Genomic DNA, 18,240 nt, shown 5'->3' with positions numbered 1-18,240 from the left:
AGCTCCACGTCCTTCTATTCTGCCATCTTGATTCCTCCTTTCAAAGAATTTGTTTAAAAATGTTCCAAACGCTGATACCCCACTTTTGTTTTCAGTTTGACTCCGTGGCTGATGTATCTGATGTGTCAAGCAATGTTACCCTAAAAAGTTACACCATGCACTTTGAGGTACCTCTGTGTGCTGCATGAATGCACGATCTTTGCATGGTGTGTCAGTGGCACGGTGAAAAGCAGAACACTTCACTGATTGGTTAAATCAGCTAAATCAGAACCCTCAGATGTTTAGAGCAGCTACACTTCCTAATGGCACATTCTAGATCCTAATCATAGAGTGCCTTTGTCTTTCTGATGTCTTTGTGTGTCCTCCTTATTTTGGAGGCTGGAATCCTATAACAAGGGGAACAATGTGGAATGAGAAAAGAGGGAGGGAGGAGTCAGGTTCCCTACATAAATCCAGGAATTTTAAAGTGAAATACAGTTGTGCTCACTTAGTGACTGACCATGAGAGAACATTGCTAATTTTGCTCTGGGGAAGGGCTGTTCTCAAGAAGGAGGCTCTGTGCTGACACCCATGAAGAGACTCCCTTGCTAACCCGACCCCTCACCCTACTGCTTTGCGATGCAGCAGCCCTAGTCCACAGGGAATAATAGCCAAAGCACCAGTATGTGAACTCTTGGGGCACTAAGAATGCTGGCCATCTAACGTGGCCATCAGCTTATTATCTCACCTTTACCAAGAATCCAGGGGCCACAGGATTCCAGATGAGCTAAGTTCCATAGGAGGAGATGGGGACAGCACTCCCTTCACTGATGACATGTGACACATGATTTTCTATCCTACTTCAAGACTATTTTCTTTAGACCTTAGTCACCAACAGTAACTTTTTTTTCAGGGCTTAGCTGATACCAAAATCCCCCGGTCTGGGACACCTGTGAGTATTAGGAGCAACCGGAGCCTGTCTGTACTGCGCATCCCAAGTCAGAGCCAAGTCAGCCAGACCTATTCCCAAGGCTCTCTCCACCGCAGTGTCAGTCAGCTCATAGACATTCAAGACAAGAAGGTCTTGATTGACGACTCGCTGTGGGAAACCATCATGGGCCATGATAGCGGACTGGTGAGTCAATTTCCTCGTCCAGAGCCTTTGCTAAACATTCCAGAAGTATATTGATAAAGAGGTGGCATGGAGCTTCCTGTACCTCATTGAAGGATGGCCGCACGGCACTCAGTGCATCCCTCTGACCATTTACCCAATTATTTTGCAACAACTTGTTTACCTGCTTGATGAGCAGGGTAGAAATTTTGTCTTGTTCTGGCACACAATAGATGCTCAAAAAATAAACTCATGCGTAAGTGAATAGACAAACAGGCTCTACTTCATTATCTTGGGCAGAACATGACTGAAAACATTGGAACTGGCCTAAAAGAGGCATAAAGTACAAGCACCTGTTTTACTAAAGGGAAAAAAAAAAAGAAAAGGAAGTGTGTTTTCCTTCTGGTTTATGGTTAGAGGAGAAAAAGAGTCTCTCAATAGGATCAATAGTTTCTTTCCAAGAAACTCAGACAATTATGATAAATAAGGGCATTACTATTTATGAACTTTGTTTTTCATAATTTCAGTCCAGGGGGTACAAGAGTTAACGTCGTCATTATGTAATATTTATTTTGAGCCCCTAGTGGCTGAAATGAATAAAGTCCTAGAGTTTTTTAGCAACCATCACACTTCATTGTGCCAACTACCTACATGTCTGAGGGAGTACCATTCCTTTGGAATAGTTGGATAATAAATAGATGGTCAACTAAGACCTTAGCCCCTCTGCTTACTCCTCTGAGCCAGAAGTCGTCACCTCCATTTCTTTCACTGTCTGCTTCTGCATTTGGACTCTCACTCATCGCTCTCTCTCCCACTTCTCACTTTTCCTTCACTGAAAAGTTGATGACTTCCATGAAACCTTTCTTAACTAATGGCAAAGAATAAAGCAAGTTTCCTGGCTCCGGTTTCCAATCACAACAAAAACTAAAATTTAGTCTTTCTGGTTTGCTTAGAACGATGATAAATAATAAGCATTTAAAAATCATGGGGCTGTTTGAAGTTGTTACAACTATTGAATTCCATGATTCCATTTTGGATCTAAAGTTTCTAAATATCAGGAATAATTATATTAGGTTGAAACATAAATAATTAATTGATCATATTTGACATGCAAAATGGCAGTTTCATATAGTTCAACATAATACATTGAGGGCTTAGATGAATGTGTGCCCTTACCCAAGAACACACAGCTAGTAATTTTTTTGTGGAATTGGGATCTTAGAAACATTGTCTGATTACACTGCCCCCATTCTTCACTATTATACTATATTGCCATTTTGCTGACTTTTGACCATACTGGTAATAGGCAGTCTGCAAAGTGATTCAGTGAAAGCTTTTCAAGATGCCCATACTCGGCAAATTATCTGTTCATTATAACATTATAATCAATATTACTAGCCCTATTCAATAAATATAAAATACAGTAAGAGAGTGAGACACAGTGGAGCATAACAGCTTGCATTCTGGCTCTTCTGTTTAATTTTGAACGAAATCATATAAAACGTCCCCACTTTACAGATGAGGAAACTGAGGCTTGAAAGGTTAAGATATGGTACAATGTAACACTCAAATGATATATTAATACATTTTGCGTAAGACTATTGCCAGCAACATCCTAACCAGTGATGATTGGTGTCTTTTTCAGTATGTGGATGAAGAGGACCTGATGAATGCCATCAAGGGTTTCAGCTCTATGACTAAGGAACACACCACATTCACCGACACCCACCTGTAAAGGATGGAAACCTGTAAGATATAAAGCTGGATGAGGGCTCCACACCCCATCCCCACTGGGTTATCACACATCATAAATGCTAAAAAGCCATTGCTTGTTATCCTATAATCCTTGAAAGAAATGAGGAGTGTTTTTGAAATTGTTCCTAATAGAGGTCTAAGAACTATTATTTTTCTGGCTGTCTGAAATGTGGGGTTTCTGAAATTTTATGTCCGTATGAAAATACTTATTTTGCTCTCCTTATTTTGTGGAAGCTAAATAAGCATATAACTTTTACTTGGCTCATCTGGCAGTGACGCCATTGTTTAAATGAATAATCAGTGGCAATTTCGAGTTGGCCCACAGTTGCTACTGGTAAATGAAGTTACTAATTTAAAAACTAAGGATTCTTCTGAGGGGATGTCATTGCTGCTTCTCTGAGCAGCACAGCACTGTTTCTGCTTTCATTCCCCTATTTCCATGAAAGTTGACATGATCCTGTGAGGAACAGTTCTAATAATAGCTGCAAAATCAAGTCCCAATTTCAGATCAAGCTGAAACACATAAGAGAAGAACAAACTCTGCATTGAGGCTACACGTTTGGCTGTAGGTTCTATTTGATTACAATGTTTAGGGATAAATATTTACCAAACCACATAAACTTGTAAATCAATGTCCATTCTTACATTTATGAATCTTCTAAAAAACTAAGGAATTAAACAGCTAATTTATAGATTTCAAGGAGAAAAATGAAGGGTTTTGATAGATATTTTACATAGTTTTGAAACTCCAATCAGTACTTTACATAAAATTCTCTCAATTCACTGAATACCCAGGAATATTGATATCTTCAACTTGGCACATTTCACATGGAAACTACTGTTTTATTTGCATTTTTTAACTAGCCTACGTGAAATTAAAAAAGGAAAAATTTTGTGTTCCTTCCAGCCTTGAAATTATAAAATTAACATTTATATGTAAATGAAGGATTACATATATGAATATATATATCTGTACTATATCCCTTCATTTCAGAGAACTGCTAGAATCACTAAGCACAGATATTTAACAGTACCAATTTCCATGGGTCAAAAGTTTTTGCTGTTTACTCTATTTGGATTATAAAGCTGTTGGTGAGTCCTACATCAAGAAGCATTTTTTTCCCCAAGTCAACATAAAATGAAACGTATTTAAGTTTGTGCTTTGCGGAAAACGGACAAAAACCCCTTCTTCATTCCTAAAGGTCTTAATGACTCCAGGAAGTTATTTTGAATATGTATGTCTAAAACACAACTGTCGGACATATTTTGTGAATTACATTCAGAAATAGGTGGATTTCCCCAAAGCTGAGATGGCAAAAACTTGTAAAACAAGGAATAACCTTACTTAGTCTGCCTGAAAATGATGAATTACCCTAAATGTCCAACAGTCAAAGATCATGAACTTTGGGGGTACTGAGACTATCCACATCTGCAGAAGAGCAGCTCCTCAGAATGACCAACTCCTGGACAAGCCTTGCCAACCTTAAGTGTCAACAGCACAGACCAGTATTAAGCAGAAGTTCTGCCCCCTTGTTAGAAATGCGACAAGCAAACGAATCTGAAATAATTGTGCACATTTGGCAGTGGATGTTCAAATTATATTTTTTCCTCGCCAAAAGTTTTATACTTTCTGAAATGGAAACAGGATTGGCTAATTTCGTTTACAGGTTTTAATTCCCACTTGCTGATTCAGTCTTAGCTATTTAGAGCTGGCACAGATGAGCCTTGACCAACCAAGGCTGAGTTTCTGATGCATGTGAGCTACTTAAGGTATATACAGAAAAGTGTTCCTTCCCAGTCCTGTGCTTGCATCCTTATCCTTGGTCTACTCCTCTGCAAATATGATTGGCTAGTCATGGGTGGATTCAGGAGAATGAGCACATCCTCACTGTTGAAAAATTAACTAGACACTATTATCACATTCTAAAGCTTCAAAGGAACATAAAAAGAAAATTGCAGGGGGTTTTATCTTAAGTTTTTCTCTACTTAATCACCTGTTTAGACATCTGGTTATTACATGAATTCGTTTAGCTGAATCATTTACATTTTGATCCCATGGCTCAGAGTGGACAGAAGCCTGCACAGCTTCCACCCACAACACCACCCTTGTAACACTCTGAACTCTACTTGTATTTACTTCAGAGAAGCCCAAGATGTTGTCTTGCTACTTTAAGTGGTAATGTGTGCCAAGCCCCTGTTCAACAGTTGGACTCAGCCCTGGAGATTCTGATTCAATTGGTCTCGGGTGGTGCTGAGGCATCAGTACCTTTAAAAGCTTCCAGATATTCCTAATGTTGAGAACCAGTTATGTAAAGAACCTGGAAAAATACATGCTGTGCACAGGGACTCCAGTACTGGCCCACTTCTCCTTTACAGAGACTACAACAGGTGGCTCTCTCTAAATCTGACTCATGTCCCCTCACTTGAAGAGGCCACATACTCAGCTTAAATTTTAAGAACTGCTTTGTTATGCCTGATATTAACTGTTTGATAAGAGTACACACCTATGCTTTTATAAGCTCTACCAAGAATTGTATTTATAGATGACCTATTGCCATTTCTACTAAATGGAAAACCTAAATATGAATCTGTTATGGTACCTTATGCTGATCTAAAAACCATGTTGGCATCAATATAATTCAATCTGAACAACCTGTAAATAAAACATAGGCCAGGTGGAATAATTCAGTGAGAAGGAATTAATTATGTCACACATGAATAGTTTATTTCCAATGCACAAATATCATGTAAATTAATCTAAAGATGGTTTGCTTAATAAATATTTAAATGTGAGCCGTCTGATTTAATATATTTATGAAAAAATACTAACAGCTCTGAATTGTATTTACAGTTTACACATAAATGATAAAGGTGAGCCCATTTAAGAAAAAAGGATGTTCTGAATAATCTCTCAACCATTGATGAATTAGATGAACGTCAGAATCAACTCTTGACACTTTTTTTCAAAACATGAGTCCCAACCACCAGAGATTCAAATTTAGCAGGTAACCTCAGGTGACTCTGATATAGAAGCCTGGATGAGAAAGCCAGGAAAAGACCATAGGCTACTGAAACAGATGTGGGTTCACAAGGTGGCTCAGGAGCTAAGGAGCCTTATGGTGAAATTATTTATCCTCAGTGGGTCTTGGTGATCTCATTTTGAATGAGGATAACAATACTTATCCTAGTGATATGAAAATACTTGAGTGTTGTTTTGAAGTAATTTCAGAATTCCTGGAAAAACTTTTCATCATGAGAATTATAATTCTGTTGTTTTTCATCAATCACACGAAGTATATACATATTTCATTTTTTTTTCTCAGCGTATTTGTTTTTTGAAGTTTTTCCTTGTAGTTGATTTCTAATCTCATAGTGTTGTGGTCAGAAAAGATACTTATGATTTCAATTTTCTTAAATTTACCGAGGCTTGCTTTGTGGCCCAGCATGTGATCTATCCTGGAGAATGTTCCATGTGCACTTGAGAAGAATGTGTACTCTGCTGTTTTTGGATGGAATGCTCTATAAATATCAATTAAGTCCATCTGGTCTAATGCATCATTTAAGGCCTGTGTTTCTTATTGCTTTTCTGTCTGGATGATTTGTCCATTTAGGTAAGTGGGGTGTTCAATTCCCCCTGTATTATTGTGTTACTGTCGATTTCTCCTTTTATGTTTGTTAACGTTTGCCCCATATATTGAAGGGCTCCTGTGTTGGGTGCACATATATTTACAATTGTTGTATCTTCTTGGAATCACCTCTTGATCATCATGGAGTGTCCTTCGTTGTCTCTTTTAACAGTCTTTATTTTAAAGTCTATTTTTCTGATATGACTATTGCTACTCCTGCTTTCTTTTGATTTCCATTTGCATGGAATACCTTTTTCCAACCCCTCACTTTCAGTCTGTGTGTCTCTAGATCTGAAGTGGGTCTCTTGTAGACAGCATATATACAGGTCTTGTGTTTGCATCCATTCAGCCAGTCTATGTCTTTTGGTTGGAGCATCTACTCCATTTATATTTAAGGTAATTTTCTATATGTATATTCTTATTGCCATTTTGTTAATTGTTTTGGACTTGTTTTTGTAGATCTTTTTTTTCCTTTCCTCTTTTGTCTTCTTGTGATTTAATGACTATCTTTAGTGTTGTGTTTGGATTTCTTTTTCTTGTGTATATTATAGATTTTTCTTTGGTGGTTACCATGAGGTTTTGATACAGCAGTCTATATATATGTACATGATTGTTTTAAGCTGCTGATCTCTTAATTTCAAATGCATTGCCAGTATCCTGCACTTGTACTCTCCTTCTCTCACGATTACTGGTTTTGATGTTATATCTGTGTGTGAGTGATTTCCTACCTTTACTATATTTTTGCCTTTACCGGTGAGCTTTCCCACTTCATAATGTTCTTGTTTCTAGTTGTGGCCTTTTCTTTTCCACTTACAGAAGTTCCTTTAGCATTTGTTGTAAAGCTGGTTTGGTGGTGCTGAATTCTTTTAGCTTTTGCTTGTCTGTAAAGCTTTTAATTTCTCTGTCAAATATGAAGAAGAGCATTGCTTGGGTAGAGTATTCTTGGTTGTAGGTTTTCCCCTTTCATCACTTTAAATATATTGTACCTTCTGGCCTGCAGACTTTCCACTGAAAAATCAGTTGATGGTCTCATGGGGATTCCCTTGTATGTTATTTGCTGCTTTTCCTTTGTATTTTTTTTGTCTTTGTTTTATCAGTTCCTATGTGTCTCGGCATATGTTCCTCCTTGGGTTTATCCTTTATGGCACCCTCTGTGCTGTGTGACTGTTTCCTTTCCCGTGTTATGGAAGTTTTCAGCTATTAGCTCTTCAAATATTTTCTCAGGCCCTTTCCCTCTTCTCCTTCTGGGACCTCTATAATGCAAATATTGGTGCATTTAATGTTGTCCCAGAGGTCCCTTAGACTGTCCTCTTTTCATTCTGTTATTCTGTTCCACGGCAGTGATTTCCACCATTCTGCCTTCCAGCTCACTTATCCGTTCTTCTGTCTCATTTATTCTATTGATTCCTTCTAGTCCATCTGTTTATTCTTTAGATTTTTCTAGCTCTTTGTTAACCATTTCTTGTGTCTTCTCAGTCTGTGCCTCCATTCTTTTCCTGAGTTCTTGGATCATCTTTACAATCATTACTCTGAACTCTTTCTCAGGTAGATTGCCTATCTCCACTCAGTTGTTCTTCAGGGATTTTATCTTGTTCCTTCGTCTGGTACATATTCCTTTGCTGTCTCATTTTGTTTAAATTTCTATTTGTATTTTTACGTATGTAGTAGCTTAGTTACGTTTCTCTATCTTGGAGAAGCGGCCCCCTGTAGGGGATGTCCTACGTGTCCCAGCAGTACACTCTCCTCTTGTTACCCAAGGGCCAACGGCTAGTTGGTCCCAGGGTAGGTTCTCATCTGTGCTGTGGACTCAGTTCTACAGGCTGCAAGACTGTAACAGTTTCCTTGCTTCTGGTGTCTGCTCCCTAGTGGGTGAGAATGGTAGAGAGGTTTGTGCAGGCTTCCTGGTGGGAAGGGCTGATGCCTCCCCACTGGTGGGTGGAGCTGGGTCTTGGCCCTCTGGTGGGCTGAACCCTGTCAAGCGGTGTGTCTAGAGGTGGCTGTGAGTCCAGAAGTCTTTAGGCAACCCGTCTGCTGATAGGTGGGGCTGTTTCCCACCCTGTTGGTTGTTTGGCCTGAGGCCTCCCAGCACTGGAGCTTACAGGCTGTTGGGCGGGGCAGGGTCTTGGTGCCAAGGACTTGAAATGTCTGACTCCATCCAGAGTTTACACAGGTCCCCACATCAGCCACCAGCTTTTATGACCCCTGAGAGCCACAGCTGCCCCTGCCTCCCCAGGAGATGCTCCAAGACTAGCAGGTAGGTCTGGCCCAGGTTCCTACGGAGTTACGGCTTTTGCCCTGGGACTGGTGAGTGTGGGACCTTGTGTGCACCCTCCAAGAGTGGAGTGACTATTTGCCCCAGTCCTGTGGAGCTCCTGCAATCAAGCCCCACAGGCCTTCAAAGGCAAATGCTCTAGAGGTTCCTCCTCCCAATGACTGACCCCTAGGCTGGGGAGCCTGGCGTGGGGCTCAGAGCTCTCATTCCTGCAGGAGAAGTTCTGTGATATAATTATTTTCCAGTTTGTGGGTTGTCCACCTGGGTGGTATGGGATTTGATTATACTGTGAGTGCACCCCTCCTACTGTCTCATGGTTTCTTCTTTACGTCTGGATGTAGAATTTTGGGTGGGGTTGGGGGGAGATTCTAGTCTCTTTTACTGATGTTTTTTCAGCAGTTAATTAGTTGTGATTTTGGTGTGCCCAGGAGGTGAGGGTGAGCTAAAGGTCCTCCAACTCCACCATCTTGTCTGAAATTCTCTGTTCACGGTTCTGGAGGCTGTAAGTCTGAAATCGAGGTGCTGTCAGGGTTGGTTTCTGGTGAGAGTGCTCTTGTAGGTGGCCATCTTCTGAGTCCTCACATGGCCTTTCTTCTAAAATCTGCCTCTTCTTCCTTACAATGATGGACAGTGTTAAAGATGTTCCTGTTCTCGAAGTTCACAGCACAGATGAGGAAGAGAGGAGGTTGTGGCGTGCAGGTGGCTGTGGAGGTTTTTTTCCCCTTTCAGTCTCAAAAACTCTAATAAGGTAATTATCCCTGCTATGCCTAAGTTTTTTCATTATAATCTGCTCAAGGTTACAAGTTAAGTGCCAGAGTAGACTCAAGTTCCTGCTATAACATCAAGGTTCAAGCTCTTGTTAAGTGAGAGAAAAGATTTGTAGTATAATGCAAATATAGTACGGAATAATGGTATAGTGAACTGCCTTTTTATAAGATTTTACTACATAATTCTTTAAAAGAAACTTCCAGTGGCCTTTTACTCTTGGAAAAGGTTGGGTAAAAACAATCAATTTGTAACGTTTTCTTACTTGCCCACCTAACTTTAACATGAGTATCATAATGAGAAAGAAGTCTGTAAGAGATAATTACAATCCTTAGTAATAATGAAATTATGCTTTGCCTAACAATATTTCCCCTCATTGGTAATACAAGTTAGTTTGTTTTCATACATATAAATTGCTCCCTCTTCCCTTCCCTTTTATTATGGGAAAAAGCAAAGACATGAACAAACTCACGGTAGGTGCACTTTAAACAGGATAACTGTTCCTTGAATAACTTGAAAACACAGTCTTAATCACTTTTATTTGACTTAATTGACAAATACAAGAGAATGGCTGTGAAACCACTGGCAATATAGGAAACTTTATTTATTTTGACTTGATCCACTTATATTTCTCAGAATGGGAATATATACATTATCCACCAATAAATGCTTAATGCTTTAAATTTACAATTACCTTATTTGCAGAAACTTGGAAATCATTCCAGTTAAATGGAAAAAAATACAAAAATTTTTTTGTTCTTATAATTCAAAATATATTTAAAATATTTCTACAGCAGCCAAAACCTTTAACCAAAAAATTCAGAACTGCAGTCTCAAGCGTAACAAAATGGCCACATTCTAATGTAATTATCTGGATTATTAACACTCCTAAAACAAGGCAGACTAGCAACTGGTACAGTTTTCCTTTGTGGTCACTCAAAGCTGTCTTTATTATTTTTACTTCATCTGTTCAAACACAGACAATTGCTCCAACTTTAAAGAAAGTTTAAACTTTTGACCTATTTAATATTGGTGATGCTTGCTAAGATTTAAGAACTCCAACAATGAGAATCAGAAAATGACCACAATTAAAGTAAAATTATCCTAAAGGACTTCCTACTACAGAGTAATCTGGTATTCAATAGTGTTTTTGAATTACATATTTTTTCACAAACATAGCACCTCATTAAATACCTGGTAAACCACTTTGCAATCACAATAAGGGTTGGGAGACTAAGCTCCAAAGAGAATTATATAGTTCGCTTAATATAACATTGCAAGACAAATCTCAGGCATGATCAACATTAGGAATGTTGGTTCCCACACTCTAAGGGGACGCTCATCTATATGGGCACCATCTTATTAAGACATGGTACTATGGTTCCAAAATCCACAGAGTAAACACTGAAGTAGACTCCTGCTTTACAAATGATCTATTAAATGTGCCTGTAAAACTAAAAAAAATTTCCAAAAGATCTGAAGAGATGATATGGTTATTTTATCTCCTTACCCCAGGTAATTCTGTCAAAAAGATACTGAATGAAGTCCAATCTTAATTTGTAAAGTTTTTGTGTAAAAGCTAATGTGTTGAACTCCAGTAAAGTTTAACTCTCATCTAAATTAATGAAACTACTCATTTTGCTGAGTTTTCACAAGCTGTACTCTTGACCTGAAGAATCACTTTTTTTGTGCCGAGGAGATGGAGTAGTCTTCGTAGGAGATGGGGATGCAGTACCAGGTGAGTCAGTTCCTCCATCAGAGGTACTTGGTGAGGATGCCAGGTGGGGGACTTTCTTTCTTCCAAGGAATCCTCCTCCTTCAAATCCTCCTTTCTTCCGTAACTCCACTTTATTTTCATTTTCATCCTCTGATGACCTTTTCTTGGATTCTAGAAAACCTTCAGCTATTTTATGCACCTCCACTCCACTATCTGATTCTCTCAAACTTTTAACTTCGGTTCCAGGAGACTTTCTCTCATACACATTACATTCCCCTGTTGCCCGCTTCACTTCAGCTTGTACTGGACCCAAGTTACCATCTTCAGGGACAGCTCTTTCTACATTTCTGTTCAAGTTCACAGTCTGGAAGTCCCTGTAACTGTGAAAGCTCTCAGTCCTCCTTGCTCTTGCTAACAAGGGACTTTCTCTGTAAGGCCTCATGGAACCGTAAGTAGCTGCTTCATGGATGGTTTCATGGTGCTGGAGCTGAAGACTGAAATATAGTTAATAATTACAGTGCTGGAGCTGAAGACTGAAATATAGTTAATAATTACAGCTCACATTTCTTTCTGGGGTTTTTCAGGGGCACATCTCATTAATTAAACTACCAGTTAAAACATATAGATTTTATAATGAATGCTATATCCTTATTTACATATATAAAAATGTATTTTAAGCACGCTATATACTGTATGTGTGTGTATAAAATTAACAATGCAAACAATACACCATACATATATATTCGCAATGAAGCTAGATTTTTGAATAGCTGAAAAAAAGCTGGGGAAAACACCTTTAAAACCAATGTGGAACCAACAGTTTCAGTATTTGGCCCTTAATTCAGATTTTGGAATTTTTAAAAAATATGGTTAACTAAAACAATATACTAAGGCATTATGTACTTTTAATACAATGACAAAGTAAGATTAGACCAGATAATGTAATCATTTTTATTAATATGTCCCTAGGCAATAGGAACACCAGTTCCACATACCATCTAAGGGGACATGTGATTTTTCTAATTTCCTTTGAATGAATTCTTGATCACATAATAATTCAAATTGGCAGCAATTCACAAAATAAAAGGGCCAAAAATGGTTTTTTTATGAAAAGAAACATGCATATAGATGAGAAATTTAGTAAAAAAAAATTAAAAAGCAACATAAAGTATGAATTTAAAATGTACTTTGAAAAATTTGGCTTTAAAGAACTATGTGGTTACAATAGCTCAGCCAATTTTCCCAAAGCAATCAATTCAGACCTACCTAGAATTTGATTCACGAAGACGGCTGTGCTGAACCACAGAAGTTGCTGGACTGATATTAGGAGTAGCGCAGCGAGATGTGCTCAGATCACACTGATCCAGTAATTTGAGTAGCTCCTCTTCAGTCGGACCACCTACATCTTAGGAAAACATACATCACTATAATCACTTATGTCAAAAGCCTACCCTGTGCCAAACACCTTTCCATATGGAACCTACCCTTATCCTCACTTTTGTTAACCATATCCATGGCAGTGGTCAGATCCCACATCTGAATGCTGCCATTTGTGTGGCCCGTGAACAAGTAGCGCCTTGGCCTTGAGCCCATCCTACTGGAGCCCTCACATTCTCTCACTGTAAATGAGGATATTGTAGTACAGTCAACAGCTTGGATCTCACAGATTCTGCAAAAGATATTGTACAGTTGTAAACCATGAGGAACAAATTACATTTTATAATTCAGATTTTTAAATGAATTGTCTCTTTGCAAAGTTACAGTTGACTCTTCCACACATATAAAACAGATTTAAAGGAGTCAAAGAGAGTCAACGGGAATAAAATTCAAGCCTTGTATCTCCAATATATTAATACTCAACTTTTTCAGAGCATATTTACAGCTATCTTCATTGATTTTTTTCATAAAAGATAAAAGAACCTGACAAAGAGCAATTATCCACATTTGACAAATGAGGAGACCAAGCAATAATGTCAGTAAATGATGTCCCAAAGCCATAGAAGGGTTAACAGAATTGTACTTGATTGAAACATTTATCCCAGCCTACTTCAAAACAAAGTTGAGGAGGCTTATTTAAAAAAAAAAAAAAAAGATTATTAACAATTAGTGCCAGGCAAATGCAAGGTCCGGAAATAAAGGAGGAAGAGGAAAAACAACTCATATTAATGTGAAAAACATAGGAACAGAATATGAAGCTTAGCTGAGCTTCCTAGCAGGCAGGGAAAAGGATGGTGGAGGGTAAGGGGGGAGTTCATTCCTGCAATGCCCACATATAGCGAGTGACAGAGCCCATCCCAGTCTCATTCCCAATCTCAAGGCAAAAGCTAGTATTTCACCATTGAGTATGAGGTTTGCTACAATTACTTTTGCAGATATTATTTATCAGATTAATAAATTTGCCCTTTATTAAGCGCTAGGATTCTTCTTTAAAAATCATAAATGGTTGCTGAACTGTCAAATGTTTTTTCTGTGTTTATCAAGATGATCACTTTTCTGTTTTTGTTAATGTAGTTATTTTTCAATAATATCTGAATTGACAAAATAGTTTTAAAAATCTAGATTCCTGTTTCTGTTTAAAACTACAGTCAGCCCTCCATAATGTGGAACCCACAGACACAGAGGGCTGACTGTACTACACCAGTTTATATAAGGGACTTAAGTATCAGGGGATTGTGGTATCCACCTGCAGGGGGACGTCCTGGATAAAGATGTCCCCCTGTAAATAATAATTAAGAAAACAGTTGCGACAGCCTCATGCAAATCAATGACGGTAAAACATGCCCTCCCATCATACACAAAAATAAACTCAAAATGGCTTAAAGACCTTAAAAATAAGACATGATACCATCACATTCCTAGAAGAGAACACAGGCTAATAAGCATTCTCTAGCATAATTCGTACCAATGTTTTCTGAAGTCAGTCTCCCAAGACAAATAGAAATAAAAGCAAAAATAAATAAATGGGATCTAATCAAACTTACAAGCTTTAGTACAGTAAAGGAAACCATAAACAAAATGAAAACACAACCTACAGACTGGGAGAAAACATTTGCAAATGATGCGACCAACAAGGGCTTAGTTTCCAAAATATACAAACAGCTCATACAACTTAATACAAAAAAACAACCCAATCAAAAAATGGGCAGAAGACCAAAAAGGGAACCCTCCTACACTGATGGCAGGAATGTAAGTTGGTACAGCCACTATGGAGAACAGTATGGAGGTTCCTTAAACTAAAAACAGAGTTGCCATATGATCCAGCAATCCTACTCCTGGGCGTATATCCAGACAAAACCCTAAAAGATACATGCACCTCTATTTCACAGCATCACTATTCACAATAGCCAAGACATGGAAACAACCTAAATGTCCATCGACAGTTGAATGGATAAAGAAGATACCTGTATACAATGGAATACTAACTCAGCCATAAAAAAAAGAATGAAATAATGCCATTTGTACCAACATGGATGGACACAGAGATTATCATACTAAGTGAAGTCAAAGACAAATCTCATGTATCACTTTTATGTGGAATCTAAAATATGACACATGAACTTATTTATGAACTAGAAACAGGCATAGAGAACAGACTTGTGGTTGCCAAGGGAGAGGAGGGATGGATTGGGAGTTTGGGATTAGCAGATGCAAACTATTATATATAGGGTGGATAAACAAGGTCCCACTGTATAGCACAGGGAACTATAGTCAGGATCCTGTGACAAACCATAGTGGAAAAGAATATGAAAAAGAATATAAGGGCCTGGACTTTAAATGAGAGAAAAGAACATTTCCAACCTATCTTTACAACTATAGCTTTCCCTCTGGAATCATAAACTTAAAAACTATATAAAACTTGTTTTATCATGCAGAAATTGTAGTTGATTACAACACTCTGCTATTGTTGGAAGTGACAGAACCATACTTAGGGACAGAACAACACTGGAGAGGACATGAGCACTGAAGAAGACTGTGAAAGACTACATTGTTAGAGAACGCTGTTGTAACAGCAGCTTCAAACCATTGGGCAGCTTCTTCACCCAACACGTACACCAACACTAAAGTGCAGGGACGCATTTCTCCAGATACAAATTTGGCCTGTAACTACACTGTAGCTTCCTAATAACATTTTCTTAAAAAAAAAAAAAAGTTTAGAACACAAAAATCATTTTCTGGAATCAATTCATTCAACAATCACTGATGACTACATGCAATGAACTTTGATGGAAAGAAAATTTATCTCAAAGACTTTATCATTAAAATATTAAGAAATCAGCGATCACATGCTGAAGATAATAGAGAAATTATTTAAAATGTCACTAGCATTAGTAACATTGATATAAAAATTTGTAACCTACTTAGTAACTACTAATAGGAATTTTACTTTTTTCACTTCCTTGACATGCAAAAAATTTTGTTCTTAAAGAGGAGAAATGTTACAGCACAATATGTTTGAGGCTGTAAATAATAATTTTAAGTGAAGTAAGATTTTAGTCAAATGAAAAAGAGGAAACTAACTCCTATTGAGCATCAATTATAGTCAGGGACTATGCAAGGTGTTTTTGCATGTTTTTCACTCAGTGAAATCTCGGCAAGGTAGTTAAACTTTAAAAGAAACTGAGGCTCACAGAAACAAAGTAAGTTAAGTTGAATTTACATAGCTAGTAAGAGGAAGTGCCAGAATTAGAATTTCACTTGTCTACCATCCAATTCACTGTGTATCTGTTCTATATCACTAGTCCTTCCTAAAAGTCCACAGCAGTGAAAATCATAAGTAGATTGTAGAGAATAAGCACTAAGTATACTGTATTAACTTTAAGTTAAAATGACCACAAGATAAAGAATAGACGTCTCTCTCAAAGATCTGTTTCTGATACCACTATTTATAAGTGTCAAATGACTTAACGTGTTTTGCAAGACAAATGTGACTTCTGAATATAATATCTTTACAGTAAAGTGTTACCTCTTCCCAGTAGATGAGAGTCTTACAAACAGTTTGTTAGTGATGGGAACAACTTTCTGGATAAACACCTGTTGATCATCTCGCTCTCCAAAAGGCCCTTGGGTCAGAAAACAAAATGGCAAAAGTTAATTAAAACTTAACAGGTTTCATTTAAAAAAAGGAACATTAATTTTGAAAAAAAAAAATTCTTCATGCCTGTCATTGTGGCATTGCATTCCACGTCAAAATCAGACACAAAATGCAACACTACAAGTAGTTCACCTTGCATCAGAAATTTTTTAAAAAAATAACTCAAAATGGATCAGAGACCTAAATGTAAGACTGGACACTATAAAACTCTTACAGGAAAACATAGGAAGAACACACTTTGACATAAATCACAGCAAGATCTTTTTTGATCCACCTCCTAGAGTGATGGAAATAAAAAATAAATAAATAAACAAGTGGGATCTAATGAAACAAAAGCTTTTGCACAGCAAAGGAAACTACAAACATGGACGAAAAGACAATCCTCAGAATGGGAGAAAACATTTGCAAACAAATCAACGGACAAAGGATTAATCTCCAAAATATATAAACAGCTCATGCAGTTCAATATTAAAAAAAAAAACCAATCCAAAAGTTGACTGAACACCTAAATAGACATTTCTCCAAAGAAGACATACAGATGGCCAGGAAGCACATGAAAAGCTGCTCAACATCACTAATTATTAGAGAAATGCAAATCAAAACTACAGTGAGGTATCACCTCACACCAGCTAGGATGGGCATCATCAGAAAATCTACAAACAACAAATGCTGGAGAGGGTGAGCATAAAAGGGAACCCTCTTGCACTGTTGGTGGGAATGTAAACTGATACAGCCACTATGGAGAACAGTATGGAGGTTCCTTAAAAAACGACGAATAGAACTACCATACGACCCAGCAATCCTGCTACTGGGCATATACCCAGAAAAAACCATAATTCAAAAAGACACATGCACCCCATTGTTCATTGCAGCACTATTTACAATAGCCAGATCATGGAAGAAACCTAAATGTCCATCAACAGACGAATGGATAAAGAAGATGCAGTACATATATACAATGGTATATTACTCAGCCATTAAAAGGAAGGAAATTGGGTCATTTGTAGAGATGTGGATGGACCCAGAGACTGTCATACAGAGTGAAGTAAGTCAGAAGAGAAAAACAAGTATCATATATTAATGCATTTATGTGGAACCTAGAAAAATGGTACAGATGAACCTGTTTGCAGGGCAGAAATTGATACACAGATGTGGAAAACAAACATATGGACACCAAGGGGGGAAAGAGGCGAGGGGGTGATGGTGTGATGAATTGAGAGATTGGGATTGACATATATACACTAATAAGTATAAAATGGATAATAACCTGCTGGGGGTTCATTCAAGATGGCAGAGGAGTAAGACGTGGAGATCACCCTCCTCCCCACAAATACATGAGGAATACATCTACAATGTGGAACAATCCCTACAGAACAACTACTGAACGCTAGCAGAAGACCTCAGACTTCCCAAAAGGCAAGAAACTCCCCACGTACCTGGGTATGGCAAAAGAAAAAAGAAAAAACAGAGACAAAAGAATAGGGACGGGACCTGCACCAGTGGGAGGGAGCTGTGAAGGAGGAAAGGTTTCCACACACTAGAAGCCCCTTCGCGGGTGGAGACTGCGGGTGGCAGAGGGGGGAAGCTTCGGAGCCACAGAGGAGAGCACAGCAACAGGGGTGCGGAGGGCAAAGCGGAGAGATTCCTGCACAGAGGATCGGTGCCAACCAGCACTCACCAGCCCGAGAGGCTTGTCTACTCACCCGCCGGGGCGGGCAGGGGCTGAAAGCTGAGGCTCGGGCTTCGGTCAGATCCCAGGGAGAGGAATGGGGTTGACAGCGTGAACACAGCCTGCAGGGGGTTAGTGCACCACGGCTAGCCAGGAGGGAGTCCAGGAAAAAGTCTGGAGCTGCCAAAGAGGCAAGAGGCTTTTTCTTGCCTCTTTGTTTCCTGGTGCGCAAGGAGGGGGGATTAACAGCGCCG

At 38.5% G+C, this 18,240-nt stretch overlaps 2 protein-coding genes across 4 annotated transcripts in view; one reads left to right on the top strand and one right to left on the bottom strand.

Moving 5' to 3' along the window:
- Nucleotides 1-5,814, top strand: part of USH2A (usherin) — a 774,017-nt gene extending 768,203 nt beyond the window's left edge. The window contains exons 70-71 of the mRNA XM_027122185.1: nt 893-1,114; nt 2,736-5,814. Of these exons, the coding sequence (XP_026977986.1) occupies nt 893-1,114; nt 2,736-2,825 (312 nt within the window). The 3' untranslated portion in view covers nt 2,826-5,814. The remainder of the gene's footprint in view (nt 1-892; nt 1,115-2,735) is intronic.
- A 4,216-nt stretch (nt 5,815-10,030) lies between these two features.
- Nucleotides 10,031-18,240, bottom strand: part of KCTD3 (potassium channel tetramerization domain containing 3) — a 70,225-nt gene continuing 62,015 nt past the window's right edge. For 2 of the 3 annotated variants that reach the window (XM_027122182.1, XM_027122184.1), the window contains exons 15-18: nt 16,189-16,285; nt 12,710-12,894; nt 12,492-12,630; nt 10,031-11,719 (exon numbers count right to left, since the gene is read on the bottom strand). In XM_027122182.1, the coding sequence (XP_026977983.1) occupies nt 11,158-11,719; nt 12,492-12,630; nt 12,710-12,894; nt 16,189-16,285 (983 nt within the window). In that variant the 3' untranslated portion in view covers nt 10,031-11,157. The remainder of the gene's footprint in view (nt 11,720-12,491; nt 12,631-12,709; nt 12,895-16,188; nt 16,286-18,240) is intronic. The other variant, XM_027122183.1, reaches the window with a different exon arrangement.

Source organism: Aethalodelphis obliquidens, unplaced genomic scaffold (assembly GCF_003676395.1).
Source record: "Aethalodelphis obliquidens isolate GAN/ISIS:26980383/991018 unplaced genomic scaffold, ASM367639v1 scaffold24, whole genome shotgun sequence".
NCBI lineage: Eukaryota > Metazoa > Chordata > Mammalia > Artiodactyla > Delphinidae > Aethalodelphis > Aethalodelphis obliquidens.
The sequence above is the reverse complement of the archived record's forward strand: the minus strand, read 5'-3'. Positions and strand labels throughout refer to the sequence as shown.